This window comes from Halictus rubicundus, chromosome 11 (assembly GCF_050948215.1).
Source record: "Halictus rubicundus isolate RS-2024b chromosome 11, iyHalRubi1_principal, whole genome shotgun sequence".
In the NCBI taxonomy this organism is placed as follows: domain Eukaryota; kingdom Metazoa; phylum Arthropoda; class Insecta; order Hymenoptera; family Halictidae; genus Halictus; species Halictus rubicundus.
The window spans coordinates 15,022,498-15,040,011 of NC_135159.1; the positions used below are offsets into that span (position 1 = coordinate 15,022,498).

Genomic DNA, 17,514 nt, shown 5'->3' on the forward strand with positions numbered 1-17,514 from the left:
ACACGATTATTCTATGGCGCGCGATTAATTTTATATGACTAGAGAATCGTGGCATTGGCAACCAGGCGTTTATCACAATGAATTGAAGATTCGTGGTTTTTGCGAAATGAGAAGAAGTGTCCTTTTGGTCACGCCGCTAGCCCACAATGCCTTGTGCACACGCGCACGACACGGCAAAGGTCAACGAGCTCTTAGGCCATTGAGGATTGTAGTAGGCACTCCTCGGAATCGTTGACCCCACACCGATGCCAGTCTAGTCATGCAAACGTATCGTTAATTGCTGTATTTACATCGATAACACAGAAGCTACACACTCTCGGCGACACGAAATGAGAAACGAGCGGTCCTCGTTCGAGTCGTCAGTCAAATTAAAACGGATTCTTTATTCGGAGTGTCGCGGGGACGACGGATGATCGCTGCCACACATTGTTCAGATGCTATCCAAATTGGTGATTATGTTGTATTTTGATTCTCTATCGTTCCGTATCGAGGAGTCCTGGTGCAGCAGCAACGGCTCTCTCTCTTGCCTGACCTCGGGAAGCGTGCCCAACTCTTGCACGGGACTTCGCTGCCATACACTCTTGGTGGCCATCTCTTGGTAGCCCCTCTTCCTAATCTATAATCACGAAAAGCAGATTTAGCATTTCTTTGACTCCCATGGGGTAACGCATTAAGGCCTCGGTTATCTGAACCAATTTAGGGGGCTAAGATAATTGGCTAAACTCAGCCATAATATCTGTCGATACATTGTTTTCACTGTGAGTGACTGTAGATCAAAGGATTAGAGGTTCAGATAATCGAGGTTGCATCTTGAAGATCAGTACTTGTCTGTGATGAAGTTCATGCAGGTACAACGTAGACAGAGACATATCGACAGCAGTCAGTTCGACTGGCACGGACAGGTCTGTTGAGATTTCTTGGTTGAAACCCGACGCGCCTATCGATTGGTTGGTCAATCCTTGCTGCAACTCGGAAAGGAACCCTCTTTCGTTATGGATTGGTCCTTCTAGCTTACTGGAGCCGTGTCTAATGGTATGCGACATGTCCGATCTCAGGCCGAAGGATTCGTCCACTGTAGCCGACACCGATGAGGGCCCGGGTTGATTGACAAACACGTTGCTCACGCTGTGCGCGCTCATGTAGTTCACCATTGTGCTTCGGATTATGTTCGACACTATGTCGTTGTACTGGAATCGTACAAACAAAATTGATGTTATCTTTGGCTCTCCGAACGACTCGATAGATAACTTACACGTTCGATGTAAATGTAAATCTAAGATTAACTTGTTGATACGAAGCAAGACTCACCCCAGGCCCAAGTCCAGATAAGCTGTTGAGGCTGGACAGGAGAGGATTGATTTCTCCTGGCACCGTTTGCACCTCCTTTTTCACCCTCTCTCTGAGGGCAGTGACGAAGTTCTTGGCGTCGCTGGGTGGCTTCCAGTCCGGGTTGGTCAGGGTGAAGTGTATGAGCGAGAGTTCGGTCTTGCCATCCTCCGCCTGGGTGTACTGGTTGGAGACGGGGATTTTCAGTTTCTCGGGGTCCATGCAGTAACAATTGTCAAATCCCGTGGTGTGATCCTTGACGACTGGGTTCTGTGTGACTGTCTGCCACGTGGGGTTCCCGTGCTTGCGGATGTCCATCTGCGCGAAGCTACATACGTCGCCTACCCCGGTGATCTCGATGGTGAAGTTCCGGTAGAAGTCAACGATGTCCAAGGCTCGTTGCCTCATGTGGAAGCACAGGATGAAGGGTGTGAGCAAGGGTGAGATCAGTTCTTCCAGAAGATGTACTGCACGATACTGGAACAGCTGGGCCATTTGGGCCCTGGTCGTTTGAGTGTGAGCATGATCACGCCAACTATCCGGTCTGTAGTGTGTATGCGCTAAGACAGCGGTTAGAAGGGTCTCCGGACACCAGACCAGGTTCTCGTCCGGTATGAGCACTCTGGCCCCGGCCACCACGGCGCCCAATATAGTGATCAGAGTCAGCACGTGCTCCACGGTCAAAACGTCCTCGTCGTACACCGTCAATATCAACAGAACCGCCAGCACGCTGCCAGCCACGAACGCAACGTTCTTCGCGATCACGGTCATAATCGGGGACGTAAATATGCTCATGTAATTTGTGGCTGGACGGTATGCACGGTTCAGACGCGCGTTCAACTCGTGGTCGAGCTCGTTGAAGTGTCGGAGGTACAGTCTGCCGTACGACGACCACATTCTTATGCCTAGCGTGCCTGGTTCTCGTTTGATGATCTGCGGCAGGGGTTTTTCTAGATTAGGATTAGTCTAGAGGTTTTGGACTGTTAAATAACTTTAAAGAGATGTAGGTCTCCGAATCTGAGGAGTAGCTAGAGCCCTATAATTGGTCGGTTATAGCGAAGAGCAACTAACCTCTACGTAATTAAAAAAAGAATATAGTATCTGCCACAGTAGGATCAAGGGGCAGAGCATGAAGTTCGCAATCCCGACCCACAGAATATGCTTGGACAAGGCTCGGGCAAGTTCCTGCCTCTTGTTCGACTTTTTGTAGTCCCCTTTCAAGTGCCAATTGTTTTCGAACGGCGACCATGGCCCCCCTGGAACAAAATTGATTGTGAGCAAGTCTCGCTTTTTTCCTCGATCCGATCGCGCAAAAATGGGGTAAGCTTACAAAACAGAAGTAATTCCATGTTGTACTTCAGTCCTCTGGTCATAAATATGACCTCTCCCAAGATAGGGATCTTGAGCCTTACCGGTAACAACGATTTGTTAATCATGGCAACCATGTAATTTTTGAATCTTAATATTCTATGGTACATATCTAACTCCGTGAGCTCTCGTTTGTGTATGCACATCTCTTGCTCCTTCTGCACTTCCCTGACCCGCTTCTGCACCTCGTGCCAGGTCAGATTATCCAAATCGCGGTCTTCGATTTTTAGAGCGGTATTAAAGAACAACTTAATATCCCAGAACTGTGTGAGATGGTATAAAACTTTTACCGCTCTTAGTATCCAAAAGATTGCGGCTACCAATATACATATCCATGTTACCAGGCCCATCGACGCTGTACATTCCCCAGTGGACAGTATGGCATCACTTATCGATGTTTTGTGCGAGGTATTGTTCATTACTTTGTCTCTGAAAAGGAAAACAGGGAAAAACCAGTTTATACTAAAGACAATCTTTCGCATCCCTCTGGCTAGCTTGATTATCAGATCTCTGCCTTACTTAAATAATACGGAGTAATCGACGCAATGAAAGAGAAAAGTGGAAAAGGTAACTACAAAAATGAATTGTCCTAGTTCAAGCCCCTCTTGCAGCATCATACAAGTGAACCCGTGCTTCTGATGATAGAGATACATTCTTGTAAAAAAAGAATCCAGATCTTCGACGTGGTTCCATCTGGCCTTGTTCCCCTCCGGCACCACGTGTATCATTACACCAGACTCCTGTGGAGTTTCTTCGTGCTTGTCATCTCCGTCCCCGTCCTCCTCCCCCTCGTATGGCTCCATGCGTTGGTAGCTGCCATCCAGTACCGTTGTCATCTAAAACCATAGAATCACTGTAGAAACTTCCAACTTGTATATACGGTCTCTGCTACCGTGTTGTCTCAAGAGAAGCACTCGCAGAGCATCCACTAGCTCTCTTACTGGAGTCACCATACGCTTTCAAACTGAATTCACAAGGTGCAACAAAACAAAACAAAACGAGCATGCAACATGAGATGTATGAAGTGTAGAAAGAGTCCCTCTCAAGACGGAGCCTTACCGTTTTTGCTCGTCGGTTTGGCTCTACACAGGTAATGACAGTTTCTCGTTTCATTCTTTCATGTCATTAAGATTAATTAACTACCGGTTGACAGTTGCCCCGTTAGCATCTAGAATATACAAAGCCATCAATGGCGGATCAACGTCACAGAGCATAGCTAGCAAAATGGATTCGCACTATCGGCTCTATTATATGGTAATCAGATATTGAATAGAACTTTCTCATGGCCTCTTCTTTGTCTACTACTCTCTTATCTGGGGGAATTAAGATATTGCAATTGCAAATGGAACGATGGGTCATCCTGTGCTTTATCAATCGGTGAATCAGTACAAAATTTCCTTATCAAGACTGGGTCAGGGAGGGGGGTAATCGCCACGTGAGAATATCCGTAAAATTATACACAACACACCGGATGACACCGAATTTCCCGTTATCCTGACGAGTATGTACGTGTGTGCATGGGGAAATCGCGAAATCCGCGACGCATAAAATGGGATTCGCACTTGGCTGGCGATCACGGGCCAACCGCGTGACAAAGGATTCAATCCATTCTCTGATAGGAGAATGCGTTTCATTTTTTCTCCGAGGAGTGCGCGTGCAACCGAGGCTGCACAGTTTCGTTCGTTTGTTTCTTTTTTCTGTTGATGTCGTATGTATCGTGTGTGGAGGAGAGACAAACGAGAGAGAGAGAGAGAAAGAGAGAGAGAGAGTGAGAGACCTGGTGAGGGAGGAAAAACCGAGTACAGCTGACTCGGGTAAGCGTCCCGCTTTGTCTCTCTTCCCTTTCCGCTCTGACCTTTATTCGACAGAAATAGAAGCGTCGCAGGCCAGCCGCGATACGCGACACGAATGTTTGGTAACACCAGCTGATCTCCATAAACAAAGCGATATACCCCTGGCTGTCTGTGCTGCCATCGGGGGCCGTACCTTCGTTTAGAGCGAGTGTCGTCCCGCACTCGAAATTGGCCCGCGCTTATTCCGACTCGTAGCTCTGAGCCCATGAACCGTCACTCACATATTGGCCACGATCACCACTAGCGTTCACTGGCAATTTAGACATCGAAACGTTAAAACCGTCCCGCCAGCCGTCCGTCCTGGCTTACCATCTTTACTGAATTTTTCTTCTATTTGTGGCTCACCTTGCCACGACCGTCGCGAACCACGCGTTGCTTACCGGTACCATTCGCCTCAGCTGTTAACGACGCTCCCTCTATTTCTTCCCTTCATCAACAATAGATTCCTTCGATTCACAGACACTCACGATTTATGTATATATCCTTTCTACGAGAAAAAATGATTCTTTCTTCAGAAAACATACTTCGATTATAGAAGATGTCGGTAACGACGCTCCCTGCATGGTTTGCTTGTGATCGGTAACAACGTTCCCTGTAATCGAAAGACCGTCGAACCGTTTTCGTTTAATCAATACAGCGTATAACAAAGGACGGATTAGCAAACTCACAGTTAATTTTACACACGTTTAATTGCAATATCATATCATATTTACAGTGTATCATGGAACATTGTAATTACAAAAATATTAATACTAGACTGCGGACGACGCGAGAGTCTGCAACTCGATGTACCAAAAACAGTGAAATTAAATAGAAGCTTGCATTCGTTAAATTTGATCGCTCGCAAAGCTGAAAACACGATTGAACTTCGAGCAGATTTTTTCTGCCCGCCGCGCAAAATCCGCAGTCTAATTATAACCATACGTCGCTCATTCTCGGCGACCGTCTATCCTTCACGATCGTCGCCTTTAAATAAAAACAAATAGTATTCGTATAATCGTTTCCAGTTCGCGCTCCTATTGGAAATCGCTGTGAACCGGAAGCCCGTTGGCTGGTACCGGGCCTCGATTATGGCATCGCGGACGTATCGATTGCGCCTCGCGATAAACACCGTGGAAAGGGACGCGGGTTGCGCTGCGCATAATTCACTATGTACATTCGACCTTCTGTCTGGGAGCTCGAGACACCGTTTACGAAAACGCCCCCCGCGTCGATTCGTCGACTATCGCGTAGCCTAAGCTCGCTCTCGTTCGCATCTGTTCTCGCTGGAACGACTCTGCTCACCTTGGACGTCAGTATTTAGGCCCTCGACCAACCTTCAACACCCTTCTCCCACTAACAAGTGGCTTTTAGAAGCTAGGACTTATTTGGAGCCTTCGATCTGACAATAAGTTAGGAGGTCGCATAACCTAAATCATGGACATCAGGACCTGGACCAACTGCTTGCAGATCGTAGCACTCCACTTCCAACAATTCCCAACTACCGCGGATAAACCATGCTACTCAAATTAGGAAGGCAAACTATCAATATATAGATCATTTCAGTAGTTCAGAAGCTTGTATCTAAGTCAAGGATGCTAAGTGCACTTGGAACTTGAGGGGACTCTAAACGAGAAGGTAGCTCCGCAGACTTAGCCTTCAAGTGTACCAAGATTTCGCATAAAATCAGCGTACGTACTCGTCCCAACGAGAACATGCCTGACCCCTGAATAATGATGGCCGTCCCGTCAGAGACGCAGTTAACCGTTCGCTGCCGGAGCGGGGCGCGCCTCGAGGTACGCTATCCGGTAAACAATGGCGCAAAGACTGCTAGCATACTTCGACGTCGGAGTCGGCCGTTGCGGGTCGCGCCTGACGGTAGACTACGTGGTATACAATGGCGTAAAGGCTACTAGCGTACTCCGACAGCCGACGGTTAATCGACGGTTAACCTACCGGTGTCTGCGGTCCCTTTAGTCAGTTTGCAAGGAAAGGACCCCAACTGTTCCACTTTGACGTTAACTACCATTTCGTACAATAACCGACAGGTCCTTAATAACATCATACATTGACCCTAGTAACTCGAGAATTTTGAAGACACAAGCAATTGAAACGACAGATCTGTGTAATGTTAGCTCCTGTTTAGGGACCTGTATGCTATTGTGCAAATGGGTTTGTTAAGATCGATGGGGTACAGCTGGGGTCCTTCCTTTGTCATTTTAATCGGCCGAGTGCAGGTGTCTCGATGCTAGGGGCTGAGTTTTCATCGAGCACCGAGTCTGGACAAGTGTTCCGGATGCCTATTCCCGGGAGATGAGCTGTCCAGGGCGTCGGGGCGCTATCCTGCGCCTGGGAGCCAGTAACCCGCTCAGCCCGCGTGTCTCCTCGTGTCTCGTGCTCGCGGCGGTACTAGTTTCAGCAGATGTTGCTTCAGTCGACTCCGTCTCGCTGCTGGACGTCTGTGGCTCTTCGGAGACTTCCTCCTGGCTAGATTGGGCCGCTGGTGCTTCTGTCACCTTGCGCCGGGGTAGCAAAGGCGACCTCCTCGCCGGCGGAGTGACTGGCGACCTGGTCGTCGACTTTGGGTGCACTTGCAATCTATTTCGGTTGCGCAGTTTGTTCAGGGGGTTCACCGTCGTAGACTTGGCCGGCGGTGGAGTGGTCTCTGCTGGCGCCTGGATTAGAATGAGTAAGTTGGTTTAGCTACCAAACAGGATTCGGTGGAATTTAGAGTCGTGACTGGGAAGAGCACATGAATATGTCGACGGCTGACATTTTGCGAAAGGCCAGTCGGTGAAAGCGAGAACTTTGGACCTCATTCAGTTGGCTTTTGTCTACCGGTCTGGAGAATTGCTGGCATTTTAAATGCGGGGAAGATCGATCGGGCCATTGTTGGGTCAATAGTTTAATTTAGTGTCAGATTGTTGCAAAAAAAAGAAAACTTACTTCGTGGGTCTCCTCCTCAGTTCCCTCTCCAGCAGGCTCCTCAATAGAGGCTTCCTCAGAGGTGTCCGCAGGCACAGACGGCGTGGTGGTGCTAGTGGTGGTGGGCTGTCCCGGTTTCTGTCTCAAATTTACTCGGACCCCACCTGGTTTGATGACTGGGGGCCTAGCTCCAGGCGCCGGAAGTCTCGCTCGCACGGTGGACTTAGGCGCAGCGGTGACAGCCTCCTGGGCTGTCTCCTTAGCGGTCTCCTTGGAGTCCTGACTCTCCTCGCTAGTGTTTGGCGCCGTGGTGGTTGGTCTGCCTCGACGTCTGTTTATGTTCAGCTTGTTAAACGTCGGCCTGGACGCGCCACTAGTTGAGGAGGTGGAAGCTGCGCCATTTGATGGCGATGCCGTAGTGGAGGAGATGGTTGCCCTTGTTGTCCCGGTGCCACGGAACCTTCCACGACCGTTGGTAGTTGTTGGTCGTTCGGCGTGGACGGAGCTGGAACTCTCTTTCTGAACTGCGTCCTCTTCTACAGGTTGCTTTTGACCTGGTCTCGCTCTCTTGAAGCCTCCGTTTGAGCCGTTCCCTCCGAAACGGGCTCGGGTGCGTTGGGTAGGCTCTGGGGATTCGGTGGTTGTTGTGCTGCCGCTTCCGTTCAACTTAAACCTGATTGGTGAAGAGTTGTTAAAGGTACAGGTATATAATGTTTGACTTTGAGAGGCTGTTAGACCTAGCCTAACTATTTTGGACGCTGGCAGGGTGTCACACAGCTTCGACATCGAGGGTTTACCTAACAGTCCTAGCTCCGCAGGTCGAACAGAGTCCCTCAACATCATAACTCACCTGTTGCGTGAGGTGGCAGGACCAGCTAGCCCAGGTCTTCTGAATTTGCCCCTTCCTGCAGCCTGCGTGGTAGTAGTAGGCGCTTCAGTGGTTGTGGTGGTGGTTGTAGTCGTCGTTGTAGTAGTGGTGGTAGTAGTGGTAGTCGTTGGCTCAGTGGTCGTAGTAGTTAAGTCGACGGTCAAAGTGGTCCCTGAAGACTCTGTAGTAGCTGCCAACTCAGTGGTAGTCTGCTCTTCAGCTAGAGTGGTCCCGTCTGACGTGGGTTCACTACTGGAAGTCTCGACCAGACTGTTCTGACCTTGCTGCACGAATGCGTAGAGGTCCAGAGCGACCTTGTCCATGGCTGATGGATACTCTGTCGTTGGATTATCAGTGGTGGCAGAGGCGGTGCTTGGAGAGATCGAGGAGGAGTCCTGCTCCTCTGAATCCTGCTTTTCTAAAGAGCCTCTATCTTTGCTTCTTTCAGCAGAAGAGGAGTGGTCCTCTTTGCTGTCCTGTTCGATCGACCTTGAGCTGCTCCTGGTCTCGTCCTCCACCTGAAGAGAATCCGTGATCAGGGGGACATGATTGTTTGAAAATTTTGGGTATTGTCATAGTTGAAGGGACGATCATTCTCACTTCTGATGACGGTGTGCTGCTGATCGGTCTCCTCCTGGTGGTGGGAGCAGGCGAATCATCAACGGCCTCTTCTACTGGCGCAGGCTCCTGGACCCTTTGAGGTCTGCCTCGCCCTTTGCCATTCGCTTTCTCCTCTGTTTCCTCGTTGGGTGTAACTCCCAGGAACCTGACAGGTCCCTTAGGCAGTACTTGAGGGAACTCGGGCCCCTCCTGATGGGTCCGGAAGCTGCTCGAGTCTACCAGGTCTAAACTGGGTCTGGGACGGTTCCCTCGGGTCCTGGACGGTTCAGTGGTACCCGTGTTGTGGTTCGATCTGGACCTGTTCGTTCAATGTTTCTAGAGTCAGTCTAGGTAGCATTTGGCTGGGAAAGTCTCTTTTTAAGATGACGAATTAACGGGTACCTTGGCGGGAACCTGGTGTTGGCAGGCAGTCGTTCTTCGGAGACATCTTCGGCATCGGGTAACTGTCTGCCTCTGTTCCCGTTCCGATTCGGTATAACTTCGTTGCTGGCTGGCTCGACGGTGCTGCGTTCCACGCTAGTGTACTTGTTACGGTTGGTGGAGGACGATCCGCCGCGCCTAGGCGCGGACGTCGTTCTAGAAGGAACGTCGTAAGAATTGGTGACGGAAGAGTCCGCCGAACCGGCCTTACTCTCATCCTCCTCGTCATAGTAATAATATACGTACTCGTATTCGTAGTCCTTGCCGTTCGGCCCTTTCTTTACCTGCAAAAGTCCATCTTCATTTAGCAACGAGATTTCGAGGTGACCGATAAATTTTTTTAGGCAATTCAATGAACATTGCGGAACATTCTAACCATGAAAAACAAATGTGCGGAGCATGCTATTTATTCGCTTCCTGGTGAAAACTGTATCAAATTGACACGAAGGACGACCAACGATTAATCAGAAAAAGGATTAGCGTGAAGTACAGCTAATGTGGATTGTTTTTGTCACCTGGATTCGCGAGTTGCTACCGGCTGGTACTAAACTGACGTCGCTGAAGTCTCCGAAGTTACGATCGCGGAAGGACGTCTCTTTGCCATCGTCGCGGATTATGTTCACCGGAACGAAATCGAAACCGCGAGCCTCCCGAGGAGTTGTCAGCATCGGCATCATGGTCGTCGGATACTCATCGCTGGAAAAATTGCAATTCTCTGATTACAATCTGAATGAAGACCAGGAGAAAATTCTGATACGTTGCAAAACTAAAATGCGACTGTATTAATTGTATTTCCGGTTACCTAACGCGGACTCCGGGTATCACAGAGTCCCTCTGTGCCTCGGAACGCGTCCTGTGACCGTCGTTCCTCCTAATCCCGTCTTCCTGGAGGACTCCGGTGTCGCTGAAGTTCTCCAGCTCCACTCTGACTTGCCTCTTCGAGTTCGCTTTCTCGTCCTCGCCGAAGTCGAATCGACGAACCGGGTCCGGCTTCTTGTCGTAGTTCTCGAACCGTGGGACCACTTTCTTCGCGTGTTTGCTGTCTTTTGAAACAGTCCTACTCTCCACGTCGACCACGTCGTCGTCCTCGTCGTCGTCGAACAGCGTCCGCCTGGCTAGATTCGCCGGCAGCTTGTGAGACGTGACGAATTCTAGCAGGGAAATATCAATTTCAGACTGGTGTTAGCATCGAAAGAAGTAGGAAAAGGTTTTCATTTGATTTACTGTACCTTCGACTCTCACTGGCTGCTTCGTCTGTGCTGTGTCTTCTGCCAGCACGCTCGCGAGGACGCAGCATAATCTGCAATCAGGAAGGAGAATCGCTATGAAATTGATGGTCTGGAGAAAGAAGAGGTGTTTCAATTGATTCAGATTTTGGATTCCAAGGTTTACTGATGAATTTTTGTGTTGGTTTTTGGAGAGGTGACAGGGGTGTCTGTTTTCAAGTGTACACGCAGCTTAAGTGACATTCTAGAGAACCTATCGTGTCCTGTAATAATCGTCGAGTGGAGAGGCAGTAGAATATCTTCTCGTAACTTCTTTATCAACGTTATTCAAGCGGATACTCGGCTTAAGGTCCGCTCTCGATAATGTCACACAAGTGAACCCGTAGCGTAAGGTTTACTCTCATCCAGTTTTCCCGAGCACAACTTTTGCGCTCGTTAATGTCTCGCAAGTGGACGTTCGGCTGAAGTTTCACTCTGGTTAATATCGCCCAAGTGGACATGCAGCATGACTTCCAAGTGTGCAACGGATACGTTGGGTGTATCGGCAGGTTGACACGTCTATTTTCGAGGAAAAGGGTCCGGGAATCGTCGAGATGTGGGGACGCAGCGTAACGTTGTCGAGGCAACGTTCGCCACGGTGAAAGTTTGCGTCTGGCCGAGACCAGCTGGAAGCTGCAACCGACTCGGCCTGTTCCCAACGGGCCGCTGCTTGATTCTTTCAGACCACTTTAATCACTCGATTGGCCTGCATTAATGTCGGACAACAAACGTACGGTTTCCGATCGCTACTCCAGTTTCAAACACTTCGAGCAATCTCAATAAATTGTAACATCAACTCCGGACAACTTTCCAATCACCGGCAATCGCACTCAATTAAACCACCTGATCGTTCTCAAAACGTACGTCCACAAATTAGTACGAATAATCGAAAACATTTATTTTATTCACAGCTGTTAGAACAACTCTCCCACTAGTCTTAACAATGCATTTTCTGAACGTTCGAAAAATTGTGATATAGATAATTTCATTTGATTCGGTTAAATTTTTGAGTTCTCTTGTTTTCGACGGTGTCACGGTGACGGCAGTGGTGAAACGTGGATTCGCAAAAAATGTTCGAGCACGAAAAATGGCCGACGGAAAGAGCGATTTTCGAGGCGGTCCAATAATTTGATCGGAGGAAAAAGTCAAGGCCGTCTAGTAGCCTGCCTCGGGACACACGAGAGCGACCTCGTCCTCGTTCTCCTCAAGGTTGCTCGACCGGGTTCGCCAACGGGCCGAAATTCGGTGAAAATCGGTAGCGGTGCACTTAAAACGATCCCCGAACTGCTCACCCGAATCCCCCTACTCCGACAACCGATTCCCTCATGCTCGAAAACAACCTCGCGACACTCGGGAAAATTGCAAAACGACAGAATCAAAAATCTTGTATCCGGTACCGCGAGGAAACTGCGCGAACAAGGATAGGGTCGAAACAATGATCTTTTTGGTCAATTAGCAAAACGGGGTCGATCGGTTTAATGGCGGCGCGCACTCGCAAGGTCGATCGGTTACGATCGATTACCTGCGACGAAGGAGAGCGGCTTGTAAAATAAAGGCGAATATCAAGGGCTTCTCGTTTCTCGGATGATCGTTCTTTTTTTTCCTCTCGGTTTCGCAAGCTGCCACGTCCTTTGCCTTTCAGGGAAGGTCGCGAGATCTCTCTCTCTCTCTCTCTTTTCTCTGGCTCTCTTTTTCTTGTCGTCTATCTCTCGCCATTCTCCGATTCTCTCTCCGTCTCTTCTGTTCGATAGAAAGTCAATGGGTTCGCGGACCCGAGCCGCGACATTTACGAACCCGATCGAAAGGAACGGTAAATATCCTGTTTGTCGCGCGCAAACTAGTCGCCGTTTCAATATTCTAACATATTCCAGCCTTATCCGCGATCTAAGAAAAAATTGTTTTTATTCTTGGGATTTAATTAATCGTGGATTGGACGAGTCATTTCGCTTGGGACACATTGTATTAAATTGGAGAGAATTGTTTATGCTGTGGTTCAGATAATTTGCAATTTTATTTGTTGGCTCTGAGTGCCAGGATCGATTCTGAGGCAAATCAGTCGTCACATGACTAATTTCGAGCTTCGGAATTAAATGTATGTGTTCGGCGAGTTCTGTGGCTAATCCTGAGTTCTGTGACTAATTTTAGTGACTCTTTTCCATGGTTTGGACTAATTCCAAGTTTCGCGAAAAATTCTAAACTTCCAGAAGAATTTTTGGTCCCGGACCCCCAACGAAATTCCATGGCTAATTTTCATTGCCTACGACTAATTTCGAATTCCAGGGCTGATTTATGGTTTCAGGGTTAATTCCCTGAATGAATTCCAAGCTTCGTGAACAACTCTTTCTGGGATAATTTTTATTCCCACGTCTACTTCTTAATTACATGCCTGATTTTCGTTTTCCCCGACTAACTTTGCATTCCAAGGCTAATTGAGAATTCCGGGGCTGATTCTGAATTAATCCCCCGACCGAGAATTGTACAATTAGTTTTCAATCTCATAGTGAAATGTAACTTGCTCGACTAATCGTGATGCCTCTGACTGATTTGAATTTTCTGCGACTAGCTTTGAATTCCAGGGCTAATTCTGAATTAATCTCCCGACCAAGAATTCTACAATTAGTCTTCAATCTCATAGTGAAATGTAACTTGCTCGACTAATCGTAATGCCTCTGACTGATTTGAATTTTCTGCGACTAAGTCTGAATTCCAGGGCTAATTCTGAATTCCAGGGTTGATTCTGAAATAATCCCCCGACCAAGAATTCTACAATTAGTCTTCAATCTCATGGTGAATTATAACTTGCTCGACTAATCGTAATTCCTTTGAGTGATTGGAATTTTCTGCGACTAACTTTGAATTCCAGGGCTAATTCTGAATCAATCTCCCGACCGAGAATTCCACAATTAGTCTTCAATCTCATAGTGAAATGTAACTTTCTCGACTAATCGTGATTCCTCTGACTGGTTTGAATTTTCTGCGACAAGCTTTGAATTCCAGGGCTAATTCTGAATCAATCCCCGAGACCGAGAATTCTGCAGTCTTCAATCTCATGGTGAATTAAACTTGCTCGACTAACCGTGATGCGTCTGACTGATTTGAATTTTCTGCGACTAATTTTGAATTCCAGTGGTAAATTCCGGGGATAATTCGGAATTCCAAAGCCACAGGCTGAAGCCGAGCAGCTAGAGCGCGACGAGGATCCACCCGCGCGTGGATCGCACGTAAAAGAAGAGGTTCGTCGTATCCGAGAGGAATTCCTCGCGATTCCATATGGAGAAAGCCGCGTCTCACGCGGCCATCTACGTAAGCACCGCTACTACGTGGGCATATATTCTCCACCGGCACGGGACACACTGGCAAACACGCGTATACATGTAGACGACCACAGACACGCAGACCAACGCAAACTCTCGCTTACGTAACCGACAACATTACCGCGAAAGACTCTATCGCAAGTCGGTAAATATTCGTTCTTTTTCGCGTGCCTCTTTTTCTTTCGCCGTCGGTCGGCGGTTCGTTCAGGCTAAACCACGAGCCGGGGCGTTAAATGTCCGCGTAAACACCGAACTGGAGGAGGATGCAACCTTTCGATCGGGAAACTTTCTATTCGAGGCGCGAAACGCCGAAAGAAACGCGAGCGTTCGCTACGGTCACGCGAAAGTCCACCTGAGAATCTCTCGCGGTTTTTCTACACGGTTTCTATGGAAACTGGATCGGGATTTGATCCGCGACGGGGATCCACCGTCTCTCTGTGATCACGATCCGCGGATCCGACGGATAGATCCTCTCGAGGAGCCCGTTGGGCAATCCCGGGCTCAAGGAGAGCCGCTTTCTTCGCTCTCGCCGAGGAATCCTGGGAAAAGCGGGCCTAATCATTGTCTGTTGATGCTATTCTCAATTTATAATTATGTTTGCTCTGGCAGTCTAACGTTAACTAAAGAATTATTTTAGTCGTCGATGGTCCCTCGAGTGGAAATTAATTTTCTGCTTTATAAAGTTTTATTCTGCTGCGACTGTGTATTTGAATTTATTTTTTTAAGGAATGATTATGGTTTGAAGTATTTTTTCAAACTGTGACCGCGTCGTAATTTGAAGTACAGCAGATGTGTTTGCTGTTTATTCGATTATGTTAACGGGCTTCGCTAACTAGTATGATCAGATCCGGAACGAAACCGAGAGCGAGATCGAGCGATCCTGGCCCATTGATCGCTCCGCAGACCGAGACCGGTCACGATTTTTATTGAACCGTGCTGTGCTACTGTGCCACGGAATTCCTTCGTTTCTCACTTTTCCCATTTCCTCTTTGTTCCTCAATTCCCATCATCATTCTCACGATTTCATTTCCAGTTACTTCTACCTCATTTTATTTAATTGCGAACGTGTTCCTTTGGGCCTTGTTTCATTTTTTGATCACATGGATGATTATTAGAGAATCTTAATTTATCAAGATTTTATTTGATTTGTTCTAGTTTGGTCTGGTTTGGTCTAGTTTGTTCTGGCTCGACCAGGTTTGACGCATAGAAAACGTTTGAACAAGGTTTTACCAGCGCCTGGACAGCGTGTGGCTCTGTTCCCTCGCAACCACATTTTTCAACGATTTTTTCCCCGGTCTTTTTACAAACAGTTGACCAACTGGAGAGCCTCGCAGCTCCAAAAACCGCAGTTCAGTTCCCGTAACGGTCCGTTTCGTCATTCCCCGTCCACACACCGTGCAGCACTCGCGTTTTTCGCGAACCACGATCAAAATCCTTAACAGGCCGCAAGCTGCGATTCGTTTGACAATCGGAACAACGGTTGAAACGTGCGAGAAAATCGATCTCGATTGCGACAGAGAACGATTTCTGTACCCGTGGGTTGGGCAACAGGGTCCCGTGGCTGACTTTCGACGAGCCACGATCCCGATCCCATAGATCAAACGTGGGTCTATCCACGGAAACACTGATTGACAGCGGAATAATGATTGTAGCATTGGGAATCGGTCAGACAAGTCGTGAATACAACTGGTAATCCAGTCGCCGCAACGGATAGCTCGCGTGAAAGGTACCGGGCAAATAGGAAACTTGTGCTGTGTGTCCATTTGAGGCGAAATTATAATCCATTTTATTCTAGAGAAGTGGATAATACCATTAAGTTACTCGAAAATCGTCTCAAGGTTTATCAGAGAGCCGTACAATAATTTTAGGAGAGGGGGGAATATTCTCACGTGAGCACAGAGCATAAGCTCTGGTTAATTCTACTTCCAAGTGGACACGCAGCCTAACATTAAAGAAATTATCCTCGAAATATACAATTCTTTTTCCAAGTGAATACGCAGCATAATCTATTGGGCCCCAAACACGACAATTCCAATCTGAAGTGGATGCTCGGCTTTAAATTAAAGCGATTTTATTTCGAAACGGACACGCGGCGTATCAGAAGCTGTCAATTTTGCTTCGATCGTGCAATATTGCTCTGAAGTGGACGCACAGCCTAAATTAGGGCCCGACGACAAGTCACGAGGTTGCTGGGCCGTTGTTAGTCAAATCTGTTACTCACAGCAGCGCCGATTTCAGCCACATGTTTGGTCCGGTTTGGATGTAAACGATCTGAAACGGTCCGGGTCCTGTCCGTGGCTCGGTCCGAGTCCTTCTTGATCCTTGTTCTTCCTGTTCCGTGGTCGTCGATGGTGTATCGCGAGGTACGCGGACACTGTGAATCAGTCGACCGATGCGGTTCGGATGCGGTTGCGGTACTGGCGAACGAGAACACCGATCAGTATCGTCACCGGACACTCGCGACCATCGTCGTCTCCTCTTCGCGCGTCGTTTCCTCCTCGATTTTTCACTCGGCTCCTCTCGATCTACCGATCTATCTATCCCTCTCTCTCTTTCTCTCTCTCTTTCTCTTTCTCTCTCCCTCTGTTCACTCTCACTCTCCGTGCTCCGGTTCCCTAAGCCGGGAGACGAGCTAGAGAACGGTGTGTGTGTGTGTCTGTGTGTGTGTATTTGTATGTGTCCGCGGGTATGTGTGGGCCCAGCGACAGGAGACTTCGTATAGAGAAAGAGAAGCGGCGCGGCGCGACGGCGGCGGTGGCGGCGGGAAGACGAAAAGAAAAAGAGAAGAAAAAAAAAAGAAATACGTGTTTCGTAGCGCGGAGTAAAAGTAAGAGGTAGCCGAAGGACGTGGTGAGGGTATGAGAACGGCGGCGAATGCAGGCCTCTACTTATATGCCACCCACCACGGCCACCTGGAGCACACCCCACTCGAGCCATGAAAACTGGACACCACGTAGCTCGACACTCGACTCGATGTACGCGTGTCGGGATACCGACTGTTTGGTTGGCTGCTGGCTGGCTGGCTGCTCGACGCTCGGATCGCTCGACCTGGCCGCGAGAGAGATTGAACCGGCCGCCCGTTGCCGCCTTGCCGACGCCTGGCCCTGCTGCGGAATAGGAGGGACTCGGGACGACAATGTCTGATCAGAATCCGGACCTCCGATCTGCCAACAGTGCTCCCAAATCTATCGTTTTAGCGGCTAATAGCTTTTTCGACTCTTGATATCGTTCAGAGTTGAGAACCTCTGTTTCAAGAGTCCCAAAAGGACTTTTGAAAACTCTAGGACACAAAATCTTGGGCCTACCGCGGGACCTAACAGCTTCAATCGTGATGCAATCCTCAAAAGTTGTGACCATACGGCTGAAAAGTCCAAAATTGGGGACTCTGAAGACCTAGAATTTTTAAAAGCCTAATTCTGGGCACCCCCGACCTCTCTGGAATCTTCTTGGACAGAGAACCTCTGCTCCAAAAGTTCCAAGAGTCCCAAAAAGTTGTGGATTCTGGGACGTAGAAGTTTTCGAGTCCCAGGGCTCAAGCTAAAAATCTGATTTCAGACGTCTAAGATCTCCAGGGT

At 48.4% G+C, this 17,514-nt stretch overlaps 2 protein-coding genes across 3 annotated transcripts; both read right to left on the bottom strand.

Annotated features, from left to right (window-relative positions):
* Positions 1-363: 363 nt before the first annotated feature.
* Positions 364-4,866, bottom strand: Atg9 (autophagy-related protein 9). 2 transcript variants are annotated; one of them, XM_076796027.1, is made up of 8 exons: positions 4,681-4,866; positions 3,754-3,862; positions 3,214-3,530; positions 2,657-3,123; positions 2,398-2,582; positions 1,309-2,259; positions 825-1,187; positions 364-616 (listed from the first exon to the last, which is right to left on the bottom strand). In XM_076796027.1, exons 2-8 carry the CDS (start codon positions 3,805-3,807, stop codon positions 431-433), a joined length of 2,523 nt encoding a protein of 840 aa, XP_076652142.1. In that variant the 5' UTR covers positions 3,808-3,862; positions 4,681-4,866; the 3' UTR covers positions 364-430. The 2 variants fall into 2 exon arrangements, with proteins under 2 accessions (XP_076652142.1, XP_076652143.1); XM_076796028.1 differs by lacking the exon at positions 3,754-3,862.
* A 1,738-nt stretch (positions 4,867-6,604) lies between these two features.
* LOC143359379 (uncharacterized) lies at positions 6,605-16,567 on the bottom strand. Its single transcript, XM_076797292.1, has 9 exons — positions 16,161-16,567; positions 10,590-10,660; positions 10,163-10,511; positions 9,876-10,056; positions 9,322-9,644; positions 8,920-9,238; positions 8,302-8,837; positions 7,473-8,124; positions 6,605-7,201 (listed from the first exon to the last, which is right to left on the bottom strand). The coding sequence occupies exons 1-9, from the start codon at positions 16,181-16,183 to the stop codon at positions 6,827-6,829; spliced, it is 2,829 nt and encodes a 942-aa protein (XP_076653407.1). The 5' UTR covers positions 16,184-16,567; the 3' UTR covers positions 6,605-6,826.
* Positions 16,568-17,514: the final 947 nt, after the last annotated feature.

Excerpts from the sequence above, each read along its gene's own strand:
- LOC143359379 (XM_076797292.1), bottom strand. The coding sequence starts at position 16,183 with ATGTGGCTGAAATCGGCGCTGCT. Across the intron at positions 8,125-8,301 it reads CCTGCCACCTCACGCAACAG|GTTTAAGTTGAACGGAAGCG; the intron begins GTGAGTTATGAT and ends TTCACCAATCAG. Across the intron at positions 7,202-7,472 it reads CTGAGGAGGAGACCCACGAA|GCGCCAGCAGAGACCACTCC; the intron begins GTAAGTTTTCTT and ends ATTCTAATCCAG.
- Atg9 (XM_076796027.1), bottom strand. The coding sequence starts at position 3,807 with ATGAAACGAGAAACTGTCATTACCTGTGTAGAGCCAAACCGACGAGCA. Across the intron at positions 3,124-3,213 it reads GATTACTCCGTATTATTTAA|AGACAAAGTAATGAACAATA; the intron begins GTAAGGCAGAGA and ends TTTCCTTTTCAG. Across the intron at positions 1,188-1,308 it reads TATCTGGACTTGGGCCTGGG|TACAACGACATAGTGTCGAA; the intron begins GTGAGTCTTGCT and ends GTACGATTCCAG.